Here is a 21,415-nt window from a genome sequence, read left to right as displayed (position 1 = left end):
GACAGATTCAGGTGAAAAAAAAAAGAAGAAAGAAATCAATACAATTACACTGTATGGATTCTTGCTTGGTACTGTGGACTGGCTGACGTTACTGCAGTAATTGAGAAGGCTGTCGGTCCTTTCTTCACGTGAAATGACTTGATCGGTGGGTGCAGCGCACCAGACGGAGTGTGTGTAACGCTGATGTGATCTGAATAAAGAGGATTGTTGTATATCAGAGAAAAACAGCAAACAATCGTATATTTAAATTTAACAAAATAAAATGGAACTGGGCAGGAATTTGATTCGATTGAAGGATGTTTGTTTTTATGTAGCACCAAAATCGAGGAGAACGTTTGGTTCCTAAAGCTTCTAAACTAAGACTCTATTTACATGACTATGATCCAACGAAAATGGATTCCACCCCCAATTTCTATTAACACATTTAGCTGAAGACATTCTAATTGCAGTTTTTGTTTACACAGCAACGATACGCATCAAAAAGGTGTAATGCCCTCGCCACGCCTCTAGTTGGTGCTAGGTTCTCCAAAACTAAGAGCTGCATGTGTAAAAAAATAAAAGTTTTGCCTAAAAGCCTACTTTGATTCACGTTTCCCCATCAGACACTGTTGCCCCAGTGTCTGGGTCTAACACACACTATGTCTGTATGTGTGTGTGTGTCTGATGAGAGTGCAGTTGCAAAAAAGTTTTATAAGTGGGACAACTTCGATGAAACACGTTTGAGCCTTCAGGGTGTCCGTAGTTGTCTAGATAAGAGCGTTGAACAAACACACGTATTTTGCCACCTGGGCGGAGCGAAGCGGCGAGGAGACGCCGGAGGAACCTTATCTGACGGGGAAACGCAAATCGTCGTAACACCGGCATTGTCGGTAGCTTCTTCTTCTGCGGATTGCAGGAAGTTTTGTCTTTAGCGTCCCTAGCTCCATGCACGAGCGAGGGATTCCCTGACCGAAAAGTTCCATTTCCATACAAAACAGACAGCGGTACGTTTTAGAACCGCTGCACTCTGGGACCCCTGCACTCTGGGACCCTTTCTCACACTGTGCTGCTGTTTTCACGAAAATGTACAGCAGAAGAAACACAACGAAACTCTTCCAGAAAGTGACCAGGAATGGAGAGCGTAACCAAATCCACAAATCTGGACTGTACCAGAAAGTGGCAAGAAAAAAATCCATTGTTAGGAAAAAAAGAAAAAAAAAATCTAATCCATGAAAAAAAAGAAAAAAGTGGTCTAGTTAAAGTACAGAATTAAATCCAAATTTGAATATGTGGAAAGCCTTCAGCACTGCTGCGAAGAAAAATAGAAATATGATTCTAGTCGAGTAACTACTTATGGCTTTTATACCAATATTAGGACACGTTAAATCTAAGTTAAATTTAGAAGGTAAACATAAAAATACATCAAAATTGTTCCTACAAAATTGGGTTGCTTTTGCATCAACCCCAACCTTCCCTCTTCCCCCCCACTTAATTAAAAGTGTGACAAATAACCACTAATTACCTGATGCACACAAACAAACCGGCATCCAATTAGAGTGTTTGTGCCTGCGGCTGCAAGATCCTTATCGTTGATTACACGTAACTGATTTGATCTATTTGGGCCAAATATCTAAATAAATAAAGGCTGAAAAAAGGCAAACAGCAGCAACATCCAATTGTCTTGGGGATGTTTTAAACTGAGCAGAAAATAAGCAGAGTTTGTTAATTTTTGGTTTTTTGCTTGTTTTTTTTTTTGTTTTGTTTTTTTTTTCGTTCTGGCCTACTGCTGCTTTCTGGTGAATGGTTTGTGTTTGTTTTGTTTTTTTATTTTTCGGAGGGATTTTTCTGGTTGGTTTACCAAACAAATGTAACGCAATCACCGAAAGAAGACAGCGATGAGTCGCCGTGGGAACAGGTGTGCTGAGCTGATGGGACAACAACAGAATTGAAAGAGATCGAACTGCAGACACCGAATTATCTCGTGAAAAGTCAAAAAGCGAGTAAGAAAACACCAGCAGCAACATTTTTTGGAGACCATTGCCCTCCAATATCATCCCTTGTAAAGCTTGAACTTGAAAAAAAAAAATAAAAACTCACAAAAATCAGACAATTAAAAAAAAAAAAAAAATGAAGCCCAGATGGGGTCCTTCATGTTTGGCATGAGGCTGACCTAATCTGCCAAAGTAAACAGTCCAAAAATGTAAGACCAGGAAGGGGGGGATGTGTTTATGTGCTCAAATATGAAGGGAGTGAAAATGATAACCAAGGGTAAACATCCAACAGAGCTGATAAGTTCTGTGTGATATGCCATTCTGGCAATCCTTTAAAACTTTTCCGCATTACTTGGCGTTACAAACTTGAACACATTTCATTTGGATTTCATTTGACGTTGGACACAGAGTGGTACATGATTGTGAAGTGGAAGGGGAAAAAATAAAATAAATTACATCTTATACGGTGTTTTCTAACATAAATCTGAAAGGTTCTCGTCAACTCAAGTGGAAGAGTGTTTTAGAAAGGACATAAACAGGAGTGGCGAGCAGAACGCAATCGCAGAGAAAAGAAAACGTCATCACACATCCTATTAGGAAACACAGCAGATGTGTCAGACTAAGCTAACACCCAGAGCCTCCCGAAAACACGGTCACGCGTTGAAGCGTGGAGGAAGCGGCACGATGGAGCAGAGGAGTCGGGAAGATGGACGGAGCGAAACAAAGCTTGAGAATCGGTGGCAAAAGTTGAAAACTGATGATCGTGCTGCTGCCATTCAACCCTAGTTTGCAAAGAAACGTCAACCTCGACAGGAGCGAAGCTAAACGAGACGCACTTTTCAGTTTCTTTTTGCAGCACTCGATCAAATTAAAGAACCCAGTAGCAAAAAAGTAACATGAACGGAGACGCTCAGATCTCTTCGTTCATGTTAGGTCAATTCAAGACTTGAATTGACTCAAGATATAAGGGACATTATCTCTCAATGTATTACTAATCTAATGTTTCTGCTAATGGACTGCACTGTAAAAACACTGAAAGCCATTTTTTTTTCTAGTTTCTAGCACAAACAATTTACTTACGAGTACATTTTCTGCAAGCTATATGGCCTTTATTTAAGTCAATAATTCTTGAATATTGAGTAAAAGTTAATCAATTTCTTTGTTCACTCATAACACGGGGGAACGCATCTTGCTTTATATATTTTTTGAACTTGTTTTGAGGAGGCCATGTTTTTTTATCGCTGCAGAGCCTAAACCTGAATAACGCTTCGGGCAAGCTTCAGGGTTCCCTCCTTTTGTGAAACCATTTTATTCTAAAAGACTCGTTCGTGTCGCACCTTCACAAATCAATTTGCGAGTTTTACGCATCGTATTCCCCACGGTTACGTGCAGGCTGCGCTCTCGCCAGCAGGCACAACTCTCGCATAGAATTTGACACATAAATGCGCCCGTGTGGCCTCTGAAGTGCAGATAAAATGACACGACCGCCGCTTTGTCAGGTGGTGAGTATTCAAGCTTTATTCAAATTGGGACGAATTGCAATAGATGAAAAGAAAAGACACACACAACAAAAGCTGCCAATCGATGAGCCGGGAGGAACCAGCAGGACGCGAGCCGTGTTCGTGCAACTGCGGGAAAACACGTTTTATTTTCATTGAAACATTTTGCTGCCGTCGAACGTCTAAAACTGTGTTTGTTGCGACCGAAAAGCCTGTAAGAGGCGCACAGTAGCGTGTCGACATCACCAAAGATCCTCGCAATCCTCTGCGAGAATAAAAAGCCAGTCGCTGGTAGCAGAGGTACTCTCATTTGCATCTTAAACACCACAGCATGAAAGGAAAAAAAAAAAAAAAAAACACAGCACGCTTTCCCCCTGCGAGATCTGACTTTTTATGCTTCCAAATCAATCTAAACTCCCTAATCGACTGATGTTAAGCCCAAGAAGAAGAAAAAAATGGAGTCTACTTTCAGGGCAACATCTATATAAGAAAGTTTCCCCCCCCCCCTTTTCCTCGTTTCTTTGTTAAATCAGATTATTTTGCTGAGAGCAAATACCGACACCAACTCAAGCACAATCCTTCAAAAAAAAAAAATTAAAGAAGCCACAATGCAATGGATCGCTCCCTCCTTTTTTTTTTTTTTTCCCTCCATGCCCCTCTGATCTCTGCTTCGGAGCTGACGGCCAGACACCTGTTACTGCGAGAGAAGGAGCCAGGACCTCATATGCAATCTCGTGTTTTTCCAAAATTAAGACAAAAAAAACAAAAAGTCAGACAGAGCAAAACCTACAGAGCGGATCAATTCAAGCTGCGGCGACACGTAGCCTACCTTCACATGGACCATAATGCAAAAACAGGCAGAAATTCACAAAGGATCCTGCTGCTGCTTCTCTGAGCTCCCATCCGTGCGCCGCTTCTCTCCGCTCCGAACCCTCATCTATCCCGCGTCGGGATGCAGCGAGCGACAGAGGCGGAAAGAAAGAGGCCGAGAGACCACAAGTGTCACTTGAGCTGACTGCAGCTCGGCCCTCTCACCCCCTCTTCGCCCCCCCCCCACCTCCCAGGCTCTGTGTCTCTTTCTCTCTCCTTGCTCAGAGGCCATGAAGCACACAGACACACACACAGACACACACACGCATACAAAAAAAAGACGAAGAAAAAAAAAAGCGCACATACACACCTACTGTTCAGTGAGCCACAAAGGTCCCCATGGCAACGCAGCATTTAGAAGCCCCGTGGCATTATTTATGCAACGTTGCATCACAATAGGCCCTCCCACCGGCCGGTCCCTGCCAAAAAAAGAGAGCCCGCCGCTCCACAATCACTCCCCTGCCTCTCACACTAGCTCCTTCTCCCCTCTTTTCCTCTCTGACCAGACCATCTGCACACACACGAACACACACACCACCAACCACCCTTCTTCCTTCCTCCACCTTCTCTGCATCCAACATCCCTGGAAAACAAGAAGGGATTTTTTTTTGAGGAGAGGAGGGGGCAGCTAAGAGGGTCTGCATATGCATGGGAGGCCCACACTCGGACTCATGCCGACACAGAAACATGCTGACGCACGCACGCACGCACGCACGCACGCACGCAGGCGTAATACTCAAAACATTAACGCGTTTGCACAGCGTTCTGCAAACGCGTGAAATTCTACGAGTCGAGGTGGGATGTGGGGCAAAAAAAAAAAAAGAAGAATTAAAACGTAGATTAGTTGCAGGAAGTTACGTGAAAAAGCACGTGTGCAAACAGAGATACAATTCAGATGGAATGTTGAAAAATGACACTCGGGTTCAGAAAACAGCCGCTCTTTCAAAGTGCGTTGTGAGACGACGGAGCAACTGGCAGAACTGTCAGCAACGCTGGGGATCTTCTGAATGTCGACACCAAACTGCTGCACAACGCTTAAATAACAGTAGCATATGCTGGACCTCTGGAGCGCAATACTGATGTACACTTCCCCAGGTTCAAATCAGAAGAGTTTCCAGCCGCTTTATTTGCAGGTTGTTTGTTTATAAATACAAACGGTGGCTGGACGCAGAATTGTTCTACATGTCTAGATAAAAAGGTTGTGAAATTAGTAGAAATAAACTGCATTATTCTGGAATGAAATTATATTGTATCCTATTTTCCTACATACATGTAGTTTTACTCTTATTCAGCTAAGCAGAAACAACAAACTGTTTGTTTGGTTATTAAACCCATAACAATAATGGCTGGTCAGCCTATTTGTGCTAAAAAGCAAGACTTTCCAATTAAAAGTAGTCAATAATCCAACACAAAAATTCAGAAGTGTAGGCCAAATTTGTTTTAAACATGGCTGCCAAGAAAAAGGTTGCAAGAGTTGTATGACTTAACAGTTTATGCCTGATGCATAATCTCTGTTTACATGCTTCACCTGCGTTCACAACCACAACATGGAGAGAAAACCATGTGTTGCTGACAGAAATTGCACCAGAGCAGATCGAAAATCCCACTGGTTTTGTGAAACCCTTCCAATTAGAACAAACTCAACTCAAAATTCGGACGTCAGACGGACAGGTCACTGCAGCTGATGGCCGACAGCTAATTGCCAACGGCAAAAACACTCCTCAGGTTTCTTCGGTCCGAGCAGTCAAATGTCAGTGTCTGATCAAACCAAAGGTTCCGCATGTAGAAGCAGATCACGAGTTCTTCCTGAGGAGCCGAGCTTTCAGACCCACAACTGCTGGTTAGGCACTCTGTTGTTCAGGATTATATGCTAGAGTGACTAGACTCCAGTTATTCCTTATTAAAAGGCACATGACTGCTGGCGGCGAGTTTGCTACAAGGGAGCTGAAAGAGTGGGAATGTTTTAATGAAAGTAGCGCAATCTGATGAAAGAATTAACGTGTGAAAGTTTTAGATCTGTACGGCAAGCAGCTACGTAGAAAAACACAGCAAAAATAATCAGTGTATTTGTAGTGAGCAGAATATCTAAAATAACAGACCATTTGGTAATTAATTATACTAAAAAAAACCTGAAGCTCTTATGATTCCATTAAGAAAACACAGCATGTTTAGGGAAACTTTTTTTTTTTTCGTGTCAGAGACACTTGGTCTGAATCCAGAGAAACATTTTTACAGAGATTAGAAAATCTTTCTGCACTGGTGCACATTAAACCAGGCTACACTGTCAAAGAGAGATGGAATCTCTTTGAAGAACTTAGGATTTGAGTCAAGATAAAAATAACTAATGCGACTAATGTGATATTTCAGTGGGAAAGTCCAAAGAACTTTGGACCGAGACATTTGAGATTTGAGTCACAAAACGAAGCACAGACCAACACAACCATCTTTAACTCATGGATGAATTTTAGCTTATTGAACGTTCAGACGTAGTAAGAAAATCTGAATCTGATCCTTTATTATTTTTTCTTTAATAAGACTTTTAAAGGCAACTGAGACAGCTTTACACCTGTTTAAAATGTATTGCAAAGAAGCATTGTTGCAACACTGAAAAAAAATAAACTCAACTTACTTTTTGAGCTAACTTTATTAAAATGTGCCTACATGAAACACAAGCAGTAATGACAGTTCACAGGCAACACAACGAGTAAACAAAAGCTCAGCGAGGTCAACAACACACACCGCAGAAGATAGCCAAAGCAATAAAGAAATTAACTTATTTTAAAGAACGTCATGGCAAAGAAAATATGAAGCACTTTGACGGGCAGGAGGCGGGAAACACCCTGGACCGGGCCAATCACAGGGCAACGGAGAGGACAAACAGGACAAATGACTACATACTCACACATCTAAGCAAAAAGACCAGTCGTGTTCTTCGACTGTGGGAGAAGCAGGAGCATCTAGAGATCCCCAGAGAACATGAAAACTACATGCAGAAAGACTTATAATAATAGTAATAGCCAATATGACATTTTAAATCAGAAATAGATGGAAAGCTTAGCACTTTCACACCACAATTAAACTGAATCCTTGATCTGGGCTGCCTCTGCAAGATTTATGAAGTCGCAAAATGAGCGATCAAATTTTCTGCTTCTGCCATTGATATTTGTGTTTCCAGCATACTAAAAAAAAAGTGCTTTTGTTAGTAAAATTAGTTTTTGGTCAATGGACGAAAGGGAACGTGCAGCTAAAACTGAGTATTGTCAAACATCAGCAGATTTATCATAAAAACCAGCATAAAAGTCCATTTTCCTACCCACATACAGCCTGGCTCGAAATCAGACGCCATGGAGTCCCAGCAGGTCCGAATTGATGAAGCCGATTTCACTCCTTTTCTTTTCCTTTAGCTCACTGGTTTAATCTCTACTTCTCCCTGTGACAATAAAGCCACCCACCTGGTGCACTGGTATGCATCCGGCACATGCAAAGCTCAACTTGGCGGTCATTTTCTTATTCAAATTTGACTCGGCTCAGTTTACATAGCTTGTGATCTGCATCTGAACGACTCTCTGAACAGCGCTGCTGCTGCATAATGGATTGGGCAGAGCTATGATTGAGTACGGCGACTGCAGTTGGTCCAGGAGAGCGAACGGCAGGGATGGATGTCCAGGTGGGCAGACCGACGATGAGTAGGTTTATTTACCGTCTGTAGAATGTGGATAATAACTAAACATTTGACATTTTCTTACAGTGAATCCAAGGTGTGTAAGTCTTGTCGTCCCAAATCTAATGCGCTTTGCAAAATTATTATTATGCCATATAATCATTACTTTCAGGGACCACAAGCTTATTTTTTTTGGTACGACACAATGTATCACATTAGAAAAAAATGATAACTGCTTTTCAAAAATGTTTATTTTTCAAATAAAAATCTTAAAAGTGAACATTTGTATTCAGCCTGCTTTATTGTTGCACCACTTTAAACACTAAAATAATTACTTGCAAAGAACTGTAGTGTTAGGATCCACATTTTTATTTTCTTTTATTTTGTCTCTGTAGTTTAATTTACAGACATTAAATGTGTCACAACTAAATCTCTTAACTGCTGACATGCACTCTACTCAGTTTTCTATACAAAATCACCTTTTTTTATTACAAATTAATTCCTTGAAAACTAAATAATTATTTTTTTAAAGGTTACAACAATCATTGGTTTCTAAATGTACTTTACCCATCAGTTGCAATAATGGAGCAAAACCAAGTGCTTTTCCAAAGCGATTGGGATCTAAATATTTTGTTGTTGAAACAGATAAAAACCTGCAAAATTACTAACTGTTTAACTTCATTCCCAGTTTGGCTAAAAAATAAAAATAAAAAATAAATCGGTGACATCAGCACAAAGTTTCTCTGGCCATTAAAAGGAAAGGACAGGAATTAACCTTGGCTCAACGAGAAGCTGCTTTAATAAAGTCCTTGTCCACAAATTGCATTACTAAAGATCGTTTCCGCCACCATGTCCCATTGGAGACTGATTGAGGACAGACAGACAGCCATGCTGCCCCCCTCCCCCTCCCTCACCACAAACATCATTACGGACATTACTGAGGAGAAACAAACAGTTCTGGGACAGCGGCTCGGACGGCGTACGTGTCCTGTAGCTAAAGCCGTCTCCCTCGTTTCCCCAACGCAAAGTGGTCTAATTGGGCCCCGTGGTATTCTTATGGCATTTAGAGCCTTCAGATCGGTGGTCCTGTTTTCAAGGCAAAATGTCACAGTGGCTGTACGAGCTAAGACCACTGCAGCCTGGAAAATGATTAGATACAATGAGTCCATTTGGTAACAATGCTCTCGCCAAGGCAGAGAGAAAAGAAAAGCAAGTTTGAGAAGGTGAGGACAACAAACCAGCAAAGATGGAAACAAAAGACTTCGATACTGTTCAACTGATCATCGTCTAGTTCGGTGATGAGAGATTTTGTTTTTTTAGTTGTCTCTAGCTGGTTTCAGCAAATGCTAAATTAAAAAAAAATCTAAACACGATGAGTATTTGCGGAGCTACAGATGAGAAAAATGATTTGCCTGGGATCAAGGTAAAACTGTTGACTCAACTTGGAGAGAAAAAGCACCCTGAAGCTTCCTGAAAGCTTCAAGGTGCTCACGGCAGGTAAACATCTCACAGCTAACCATTTCATTTATTGAGTTTGTTGCTTTAGCTGCTCTAAAATAGGCTACAATCTTTTTCATCTTGCTCAAGTTCATTTGTCCTGAAGGACTTTCAGTCTTTCAGTCAATTAACACGCTTGCCTCCAATGTTGTACTTCAAGTATAAAGAGGCAAGTTTGAATCAAACAGGTAAGAACTGTTTTTTTTTTTTCATGCATCCTCCTATAAAAACTTGAAAGATTGTTACTTTTTCAACTCAATGTCAACCCTGAGCTAATTGCTTGTTTAAGTGGCACTGGTTTTCAGGTGAAGGCATTTCTGGACCTGGCTTGCGTCCGTGTTCCTTGAGGCACTTTGTGAGAAGTGAATATGAGATAATTGGGTCGCTTTCAACTCCATGCCGTCCTTCAATACAGAAGAAAAAACAGTGTTTGCATTCTTGGCAGAAGACTGAGCTTGAACTAAGCGAAATGTGGACTCTGCCAGGGTCCAGGTTGGTCATTGGCCTGGTTTTAGTGCTTGCTGAAGTCATAGAGAGAAGGGCACCTAAGGGCCGCCTTATAAGCCATGAACTTCTCCATGCACTGGAGTGGTTAGCAGCAGAGTTTCGATTCTGAAGCCATGGTTCACCGGAAAACCATTGACTGGTCCCCTCCATGGCTGGGTTCAGTTTCTTCCTCAAGTCTTAATGTGTTGGTGATGAGTGATGGTAGACTGGAAGGGAGGAACAAATGGATGAGGACCTTGCCTTTCAGGAGCTTTTGTCGAAGCAAAGCTCCTGACAGAGCAGCTAAATTGAAGCCACAAACATCCAAATGTTGACGTTTAGCTGAGCCACAGTTTACTTATTGCCTCAATAACTAAACATTCTCTTAATTTAGTTAACTTAATCGTAATTTAATTGTATCTCTGAGACACATTTAACCCTTATTTTCAATGTTTAATCTTATCTCGGTTCTCCTCAAATCCACTAAACGCGTCATTGCTGCCACTAACTGAACTTATCTGTTTACCGGCGTTTCCCTCCTAGATGAAGCCACGAAGAAAAACTACTCCTAGCAAGATCTCTGGATTTTTTTTGTACTGACTAATTTAATTCCAGATAAGACAACATTGCTGCTTCTTTGCCTGTTGTCTTTAGCACGCAATGACATAATCAGCATCCACAGATAGACTTATGCTCACGAAACTTCAAGTTTGGTTTCTCGTCTTTCGGGCGTGTTAGCCTTCTGCTCAGGCCTCTACGCAACACGGCCCACCACAAGAGAAAAGACACACTCACACACTCTGTCAAAGCTCAGTCACCCAACTATTCCTTTATGCTGCCAAACGACGCATCAACAGGGAGAACAAATTGCCAAATGAAGGAGCCACTTCACCCGCCATATTTCACTGCTTTCTCGCCAAGCACTGCTGCCAGCTTTAAGCTAACGATAACTTACATGAACTCTTAGTCAGATTGAAAAGACTCTTGCTTGAGGTAAGTGAGATTGCACCTTCACTTGGCATTCACTTCACTGGTCAATGAGCCCTGTCTAATGTTTTGATGCTCTCTGCTCCTATGCACACCATCAAAGCAGTTTTAAATGAGTTGAATGTGTGTGTTTGGCTGATAGTTTTGATGCAGTTCAGCGTTTGTCAGGCCAGATGTTCGGTCAGATATATTTATAGTTGCCTCGCATCGTGCATTCACCAGTCTGATAGACTGTCTTCAACCTTATAAGATTTGTTTTCAATCTGTAGCGGTTAAAAATGGCGTCTGCTGTTGTGCTACGTGGAAAGAAAACTGCAACGTGTTGCTTTTGTTCTGCCGTTAGGAAAAGGGTCAGAGTTTGACACATTGTTCACAGCTGTACTGAAGAATGGAGGAGATGAGACAAAATTTTAATATTACTATATATATATATATATATATATATATATATATATATATATATGGTATCACTTTAAATTCAAAACTACAACAATATACAAATTTTAAGTCATGTGGCACAGCCCTACAAGCAACTGCCATTAATCGCCATCAGTAACTGGACAAGACCGTTTCTGCCCCACTGACCTTTGACGACTTGCTTTAATTGTATGGTTTTACAGCGTGAACCGATGAGTGAACCTTTGACTTTGACTAGGCCATTCTAAAACCGCTAGTTTGTTCTTTTTTAGCCATTTAAAGGTGGATTTGTCATTAAGCTTTAAAGCTTTCATATAACTCAAGCGCGCTTAAGCCGAAGGTCACAAAATAATGGAGCAGCATTTACCTTCAAGACTTTCTTGTAAACTGTAAAATTTATGGTTTCACTTAATAACCCGGATGCTGAAGAAGCATCCCCTGTGCATGGAATTTTGTCAAATTTCTCTGTTATTGTTGTCAATGACTTTGTTTCTCATCTGGTCTTCAACTCCTCCTGATAGGGACATGATGTCATATATATATATATTTTTTTTAGATATTTTTGCCTTCCTCCTCTTGGTGTCGTCAGGCAGATTCTATTAAAGTGAATTATCAAATCTAAATATCTGGCAGTAATTAGGGCAGCGGGTCATGAAATTGGATTCAGCTTAAAAAAGTGGTAAATTATAGTTAATTCATGATTTAACAAGGGAAGTAATTACTTTTTATTTAAAGAAAAAAAATAGACTGGGATTGTTTGAACAGTACTTTTTCCCTTAATACAAATGTTTACACATTTACAAATGTGTTTGATAATCAGAAACATTTGACAGAATACACCTACTTTTAACATAATGCATGATAAGGAGACAAATAACGTTACATCAGAAAAACGTAAATTAAAACTGTGCTGTCACAGAGCAGACATAAAGGAACAGGACCAGTTCTTGTGTTTGTCTGACGGCGCCCTGGTGTCCTCTGTCGGACTGGAAATGGCACACAATGCGAGACTTTTTCAAATGCCGACACGTTGTAATAAATAACCGGGGATGGAAAAGAACAATTCTTCCCCAAATCACTCCTCTCCTCTGTCTTTTTCTTTGTTTTTGTTTTTTCTGTGTGGCCCCCAGTGTACGACGTAAATTGAAACAAACATCTGAATCACTTTCAGAAAACTTTTTTTTATGAATATCAAACTTTGTGTGGAACTTTGAAGAGAACTATATTTGGTAAGTTAATGAGAAAGGCGAAGATGCTAAACAAATCTTAATTAGCTCTCAATAAACAAATGAGTAGCGTAGCAGCGAGTGGGAGAAAAGTACCATTTGGGAAGGCAGGGATGCCAAGCAAAAACTGAAATAAAGAGCCTAATGAATAGTCAAGAGTCTCTATATGTAGCAAAAGGATACCCAGCCAATATAGTTTGTGATAAATACAAATCATAAATGGGTTTGGAGTTAAAGTTTGAAGTGAGTTTTTGGCCAAATAGATAAAAAAAAATGTACAAGCTTATAATCATGAATTTATTTTCTGGATGTGTGAGATTTTTTATTTGTAACCTGTGCCTGACCTTTGTAGCTGCATGTAAAAACACAGCAGGAGGTCATGTTGGCAGCAAGCAGGAGAGGAAGGATAAAGCTGTAATTTAGTTTGTTTTCCTGGATAAACTGAACATGTACATGTTTTCTCCAACGGGATAAAAACAACAGTACATTGTTGCTGTGCAAATTTTATATTTTTTTCTTCTCTGGATGATGATATGTTTCAATAGAGAGGTTTTCAATCGAGAATTGTTTTTTTTTTAAATATCTTTTACTTTACGCATTTGTAATTGGGGTTGTAGTAACACATCCAGGTTGAGAAATTAAATGAAACAAGAGGAGACGATTCACAAAATTTGTTTGACGAGAATTTATGGAAAACAATTTCCTTCTCTGTTTGCACAACTAAAGTTTTCAATGTTTTAAAACCTTGTTTTAATCAAACTGTAACAACTGTAGTGTAGCCCGTCCCTCAAATTGTTACAGATTTCAATTCTTGTCTAATTCGAAGGTGGTTCTAATACCAAAAAGCGTCGAAAATGTTCCCTTTATGTGGTTTTTACAAACAGAACGTCACGATGCCATTACCTTTGTAGTTTATTTTTATATGACTTTCTGTGCTCTTGTATTTTGAGTGTATTCTTTTGTTTTTTTATGTTTCTCTTTACTTTTATTTGTTCTTTTGATCAATCTGCTTCTATGAGTTACTCGCCTGATTTCCTGCTTTGTTTTCATATCTCTGCTTCATAGATCAATTTCCCTCAGTTTCTCTATCCCATTTTGTTGCCAAGTTCTGCCCTGAATTTAGTTTTTAGGTTATTCTTTGATTAATTCTCAGATGTGATTAGTGTAAGTATGCCAGAGTTTAAAATATGATCCAGTGTTGTCCAGTCCAGTTGTAAAGTAGCCCATTAGCTTAGCGCAGATAGGACAATCTAAATACCAACTTTTGAGGTGTTAGCTACCATTCTCACAGTGCCTATAAATAGTTTATATCTTTGACTCACTTTCAAGTATCCAAAATACTGTCACGCTGAAATATTTAAATGTGGCAGAGGCCAGCAGGTGTTGTCAGCTAGCATGACAAGTCCTTTTTAGTCAAATCTGTCAGCGCTAAAGGCAAACCTTTCACCTTTTTCTTTAAATAAGCTCAATTTAAGTGAGTGACTGCCAAAGTGAAATCTACTTCGTGGTAACTCTAGTTTCCTACACTACTTCTCCTTTATGTGATTCCATAACAATGCTCAGCTTTTTTTTGCTAATTTAGTTAGCATTGGCTACATTTCTCACTAAGCTAGCCAACTAGCAGTTTGAGACGGCAGCTGTTACTCCACAGACCCAAAAGGGAAAAGTACATTTTTTGCAGTGATTTTAAAATAACAAATGCTACAAAAGCTAAAGTGATTAAATGTAAAAAATTTTTTAGATATCTAAAGCTCTGAGAAACACGTCTACATCGTGTTAAAATTGGTATGAAATGCATTTATATCCCTTGTGGGCATCAGACTTGAGATTTCTGGCTTGTCAGCTCCTCTCCACTAGACTAAACAGTAACATCTACCTTGTACCAAACTACTGTTTATCAGCAACATGAGCTAAAACACCCAGCCAGCTCTTAGTCTAAAGATTTCCCATCCGTCCACCTCCTAATCTGAAAATGACATCGGTTTTCCAGCTGTTGCTTACCAATTATAGAAGAACTGATTGCGGGTGGTTTGCTGCTCTGGCTGCATTACATAATATCAGTGTGACACAGCTATTATAAATGTTTTGTAATACTGAGCTTACACAGTGTAATGTAATTTTTTTCCCTGATGAAACAGCCCAGAGTATGCCAGCCCTAAGGCAGCACACTGGCCTACCCTTTCTGTGCTGAGCTGCAATTGATTCCTGTGTTGTGTGGACATATTAATCTTAATTTTTTTTTTTAACAAAGACCAAAAAAAAAAAGATAGTAAAAAAATACACTCAAAGGCTGACCCTGGCCTGAGGGCTCCCATTGTTCTGTGTTACATCTACGAGACGCCGGTGCTGCTGAAAGGAGAAGAGGGGAAGCAAGTACACACAAAACTCCTTTTCAGGAGAACAAGAGCGTTTAGTAGAAATTACTAACCAAAAGTTCTTTAGGTATTTCAAATAATGTAAAAGAAAGATCTATAAAGACTCACAAGTGTTTGTTTTTTTTCTATTTCTTCAGATTGATTTTGTCTGTGGGTTTCTTCTACAAACAAAGCAAAGTTTGTTAACAGTGATGCTCTTTATGCTCACCTGACTGTATATGGACAGTACTTGATGAAAGCATTTGCACATCCTGAACTGCTTTTACATTTTATCACTTCAAAACCATAGACTCCGGTGTATTTTATTGGCATTTTACGTCAACAAAATATCTGTTTTATTGACACAAAATGCCAATAAAACTGATATTTGATGTCATTTTTAGGGGTTCACACATATAAGGTGTGAGGAACCTGATTAATTAGTAGGGTGGGGAAAAAATATATAGTTTGATTTCTTTGATCAATATTGAAATCCCAATCATTTTGAATAATAACTGCTAAAGTTAGGTTACAGAAAAACAGTAAAATCCTTTCAACATAAAAATGAAATGTCATTCAACTGTAGGATATTAACAATAAATCAAACAAGCAGTCTTTATAATCTTTTCGTCATATATTTTTTAAATAACTTCAATTTGAAGGAAACTATAAAATATATATATCAGGAAGCCAGATGAATTACAGAACATGTAACATCATACCTTTGAAAATAGTTGAAAATATTCTTTTTAAAATAATTTAAGTTAACCATTTAAAAAGTGATGAATGTTTCATTAAATATTGTGTACACCTTATTTCAGTCAAACAAATTAGCTGAAATTTCCGCTGGGCGACTTCATGATCCAACACATGCTTTTAGATATTGGCAAAAACGTATTCCATAAAACTCAGTGGCTAGTTTATTCATAGATAAATTAGCGACCTGCATGAGTTCAGCCTTCAACAGGAGGGAAAGCACACATCCATCAGCAGACATTACAAAATAAAAGTCTGCTTTGCAAAGGAGATACTGCAGAAAATTGCTTTAAAAAAAGTCATTTGTTTTTCAGGATTTAAATTGTTTATGTAAAATGGACTGATAAATATAATTAATTATAAGGTTTTATCCATGGTTCTATCAAATAAAAGAAATTAAACGTGTAGTAAGAATCTACTAAGTAGATTTCAGGCTAGAGCCATTTTGCATGCTGTGATATTCACATCTCTTCAAGGTCAAATCCCACCAAGCTACGAGGCAAAAGTAGCAAATCGGCGCCCCGGTCGCGTTTTCCCCCGGTGTCTGTCGCTCAGTCAGAGAACGAGTCTGATTTGTCAAATGGAAGAAAGCTCGCTCAGACTCCACACTGAGCCTGCTCCGCTATCAGACTTGGTGACAGCGGAGATGATGAACGGCGGGAAGACAAAAGCTGACAGATGTGATGAAGACAATGTTGAATGGCTAATCAATCTCATGTGGGCAGGAGGAAACGGAGAGAAGAAATAAAAAAAAAGGAAGACAGCAGCAGGGATCTCCTAGTGTGAGTCAGCACAGGAAAGAGAGGCTGATTGGCAACATTTGGAGGCATGTGTGTGTCTGCAGACCACATATCTGTGTCTCCAATTGTAATTGTGGCTTTTTTTTTCCCTCGTGATTTTTGGGTTTTTATCGTCTTTGTGAGCCAAAATGAATATTATACTTTATTTTATGCCTGTTTTCTTTAGTGGACCGATAAAAATAAATACCTCACCTCAAAAACAAACACTGGCATCAACCCAAAATGAAGAAACAATCATTTAAAGCAGTGACAACCATGTAATCACAGCGGACTCTCCTTTTATTCACACATTCCGATCAGAAAGACATTATCGTGCCCTAGATCATCCGTGAGAGTCTGCGTGTCTACATGACCTGCTTATGTGTGTGTGTGTGTGTGTGTGTGTGTGTGTGTGTGTGGGTGTGTGTGTGTGTGTGTGTGTGTGTGCTTACATGTTTAAATCTACATGACCTACTTAGGCTGGAAACGGACCTCAAGAGCAACTGCGACCACACGTCGATACATGAAGAATCCATTACATTTGCTCCTCTTCAGACCATCACTTGCTATCTTTATCTTCTGGATATCCTCTCGGTCCAGCTCCGGTGTCATTAGGAGGGAAGACTGTGCCCGTGTAGAAAGCCTGGAGCCATGTTGTTCGTCACTATTAAAACCTGGCACTTGCATTACCGCGACTGCAACCTGACGGCCTTCTCTTTAGTCGGTGATTCAGATGGATGGTGTTAAAAGAAGCCTTTGGACCAAAGGCTAAATAAAGGCTGCTGCACTGCAAACACACAAAATATCGCCAAGAGATTTTGGTCTAGTTTCTGGTCCAAATGTCTTAGTACATTTTAAATAAGACAAAAATAACTTACCATAACTTTTCAGCAAGATGTAGGAGCTTGTTTTAAGTCAAAAATTCCTTAATTTTGATGAATAAAGTACTAGTTCAACTGGCACTTACAAAATGTATTGTTGGAAGTGAAATTATCTGCCGAAGGAATTAGCACTTTTTAATCAATATTAAGGAATTATTGACAAAATGACCTCCTGTATCTTGCTGAAAAGTTACCTTTGAGTTGGTTTTGTCTTATTTCAAGTTTGCCAAGATATTTGGACTAGAAATTAGACCAGAAATGTTTGGTAAGGTTTTGTGTTTTTGCAGTGCGAGGTCTGATTTTCTCGTTATCCTTACAGTGCCTTTGAAAAAAACCCTCAAAACTTTTTCACTTCGCGATACTTGATCGTAATAATTTCATGTGTTCGACCAACACAAAGTTGTGCACAGTCGTAAAAATGCACGTGTTTTACGGCAAAAACAAAAATATCCACCTGTACGTGATTTAGTCTGATGTTAGTGAACAAACAGCATCAAGGAGGACCAGGCACACTGCAGACTCAAATTCAGGGAAAAAAATCACTGATTTCCTGTTGCTAATTTAGAAATATTCGTAAGGACTTTTTATGATATTTACGCTAATGTATGATGTAAAATGCAACTTTTTTAATTGAGCCATGTTTTCCCTACATCATGTAGCACTAACGTGTCATAGTGTATTATAAGCCTGGCGGGCCACCAGGCTTTACTTGTACCCCCATCAGGCTAAGCATTGCTTATTTACTTATGTCTTTTTACATTTTTTTGCATTTGTTATGACTTTATAGTTGGTGTTCAGGTATTGATCGTGGACAAACATTGAATAAATGTTCAAGAGGTATGAATACTCCTGCGATGCACTGTGCATGTTTTTTTAGTTTTTTTAATAAAATCCAGACTTGTGGTCTTACGACCCAACATCGGCTGCAACATGAGGACAATTCAGCCGATCGGGTCCAGCAGCCGCTCCAAAACATCCGCAGTAAATGTACCATCTAAGCACATAATGGGATCTCACACCAACATCACTCCTAATCTGTTTTGATGTTACTGTATGCTGATTAGTGTTCATCCCACCGCGGAGTAAGCTGCTTTTTAAAGTAGTTTAAAATGCAGCAGTGTTGTGGCTCCTGAGGGTGACAATATTGGCCCATCTGTCCAACATTTTAGTCCAGATTAAAATTAAATAAATAAAAAAAATACGCAGACAAACTGCTGAATGGATTAAGATGAACTTTGGTACCCAAATCCCGCGTTAGTGTTCGAAGCATAATGATTCGCCGCTCCTATTTACATTGGATTTTGGAGAGAGGCATGTCAAAATTTCCCATCTGTCCAACATTTTTCAATTTGTGCTTCAGCAAAAATATCTCCGTCCTGCTCAGGACATGCGCCGCGGGACGCCAAAACACGTCACTTAATCAACTGCGACAACAAAAAAAATTGCAGTGGTGTCACGTTTCACGAAGAAAGGCGTCCTCGTGAGCGACGCTGCTCGTACGCAGAGGAGGTGGGAGGTTATTCAACCCGTGGATCACATCTCTGCCATTCTGCTTTGGCGACACATACGATTAGCCTACAGAAAGTGGACAAGTGTTTCCTCCACTCCCTCTACTGCTTTATGCGGGAAATATGTGAGAAATTTCTTAATGATGTTAAATTGCGGTCTGCCTTACAATACCGGCTTACTGTCAGACATGCTGAATCAAAGCAATTGGGATGCAGTGGTCAGGACTTTACTGGATAATACCTATTATTGTTTTATTCCTAGGTATGCTGTGCAAAATTTGAGTAATTTTATATATTTTTTTAGGATTACGACTAATGAAATCTAACGGAAAATTAAGAAATGATAAGATTATTCAAAGTTATGTGTGAAATATAGCCCCAATCACAGATGTAAAATTTTATATCTGTGTAAGTGTTTTTCCGCACTAGAATAAAATGCATTATGAAATAGTGTAAGAGGGGTAGGATTAATGTTGTAAGGCTAAAAACGCAACAACAAAAAAAAGCAGGAGAAAGAAACTCCAGAGTAAGACAGGCTCTTCCTTAAAGGCCTGTTTACTAGGATGCATTCTGACCTGCTTTTTAAGTGACGGTTCTGAGGCTCAGGGAGAGCAAGCTCCAGAGTCTGTGGGGCCACAGCAGCAAATCCTCTGTTTCCTTTAGTGAATCCTGGAATTAATAGGCAGCCAGAGAAGCTGGAGAAGTAGCAGGGTGAGATAAGTGTATTAAAAGTCTTAGTCAAAAGTCTAACACAAGCATTTTGAACCGTCTGGAACTGGTCCGAGCAAGTTACGTCAAGACAGAAGGAAAACGACTTGCAGTAGTCCAGACACAACAGAATGAATCCATGGATAACAGTGTCCAGTCCAGTCCAACTCAGAGTGTGACACAACAGAACTACAATGTAGCATCTTATCACTAAGATGCTAACACCGAAACGGAGACCAGACATGAAAATCAAGAGTAAAAAAATCAAGAGGGAAAAAAAAAAAAAAAAAAAAAACATCACCACGATTCCTGATAGAAGGTTTAGGATCCGTGTTGACCAAGAGAAACCCGGACTTTAGGAACAATCTTGTCCGGAGTACAGATGAGGATTTCACTTGTTGGACCGGGTCACCACCGATTCATCCACCGATTCATCCACCAATAATTTATCCACCAATAATTTATCCACCAATAATTTATCCACCAATCCAGCCTCAATAGCCCCGTGTTGCTTCCGGTCATATTTTGGTGAGTTCTACTCAGAAAGCTTTGGCTTGTAGTCAGGAAGTCATGGTACTCCTTGATATTAAAAATACATGGTGTTATAAACTGGACATAACCAAAGCAAGATTCGCCAAAAGATTCTGCATACTAGAGGAACTAAATATGGAAAATTCTCTTCCTGTTGCAAAATGAGCATTCTATTGCTCAGCATGGTGTTCTCCAGAGTGATTTTAGCATTGTGAGAGAAAATACAGGCTTGTGACAATCTGCCATTTCATACCCTGGGCTTTTCTACTTCCAGTTTGTGCCCATGAACAAACCGTTTCACGCTGGTGTATTTTAACCGCTTCTGGATATACGTTAGATATTTTCAGACATCTGGAGTCAGATATGAATGCATTCTATCAAATCTGACAACTATGACAGTCTCATTGTTACCCATTACCAAAAGATTAATCGAAAAATCTATTTCCATGTGCTTTTTTTTTTAAAAAATGCTGAAAAGTATTTGTTGTGGTTCACTTATTGTAGCTAGTTGAAAACCTGGAGTGAAAACAGCGTTACCCGTTTAGATGACACTTTCCAGACAGTGTTTGCATTTAGAACGGAATGAAAAAACGCAAACAAAAACAAACAAACAAACAAAAAACAGTACTGCTGTATCTTTAAGAGCCCCAATTTAAATTCAGTACAGGTCAAAACCAAGCATACCTTCCACACTCTGGGAGAAAAACGAAAGAGTTGAGAACATTCAGCTACATCTAAGCACCGTGATTAATATTCTAATCCTCATAATTTTAAAATGAACATCAAACGGCTTCAGACCTCTAATTCCTAATCGTACCCACGTCGGAAAATAAAATGAAGGTGACTTAGTCTCGTCTCTGTGTTGCCTCATCACATCCAACAAAGCTGCTCAGATTTGATAAAAATGTGGGGAAACGATGCTTTCCATCACATTAGGCGAGAAATCGCCGCACACGGCTGTGGCTCGAGGCCCGCTACATCGAGATGTAGTGACACATTTGTGACACGCTGGCTTAGTGGGACGCTCCATCATAGGTGTTTACTGTTTACTGTCACCTTGTTTCTCTCTGAAAGGGCTGCGGGACTTATCCACCGTGCTTTCTGGTGTTCATCTTTCATTAATTTTGACAACCTCCTGTGTATTTTTGCACAAACACAAGCACACACGTCGTCAGAGGTGCTTGAACACACATACAAAAAAAAAAAAAAAAAAAAAAAATTTAAACCTTTTCCTTGACGAAGGGGGGGAGGGGGGGGGGGGTTTCAGCCTCGGGCCCGTCTCCGT

General features: G+C 39.7%; 1 protein-coding gene across 6 annotated transcripts in view; it reads right to left on the bottom strand.

The window, feature by feature from the left end:
- The window catches only part of LOC106964173 (catenin delta-2-like), a 94,816-nt gene that overhangs the window by 69,964 nt on the left and 3,437 nt on the right, over window positions 1-21,415 (bottom strand). Inside the window, exon 1 of one of the 6 annotated variants that reach the window (XM_015059522.1) lies at window positions 4,650-4,798. The exons of 4 other annotated variants lie outside the window; for them this stretch is intronic. Coding sequence is in view for 1 of the 2 variants with exons in the window: in XM_015059521.1 (XP_014915007.1) it covers window positions 4,299-4,313 (15 nt within the window). In the remaining variant the exon portion in view is untranslated. Of the gene's footprint in view, window positions 1-4,298; window positions 4,515-4,649; window positions 4,799-21,415 lie in introns of those variants that run through there. One more of the 6 variants, XM_015059521.1, reaches the window with a different exon arrangement.

The sequence above is a fragment of the Poecilia latipinna genome, unplaced genomic scaffold (genome assembly GCF_001443285.1).
Source record: "Poecilia latipinna isolate Pla-1442-1.1 unplaced genomic scaffold, P_latipinna-1.0 Scaffold1632, whole genome shotgun sequence".
NCBI lineage: Eukaryota > Metazoa > Chordata > Actinopteri > Cyprinodontiformes > Poeciliidae > Poecilia > Poecilia latipinna.
Note: the sequence above shows the minus strand (reverse complement) of the source record. Positions and strands in the feature narration are given on the sequence as shown.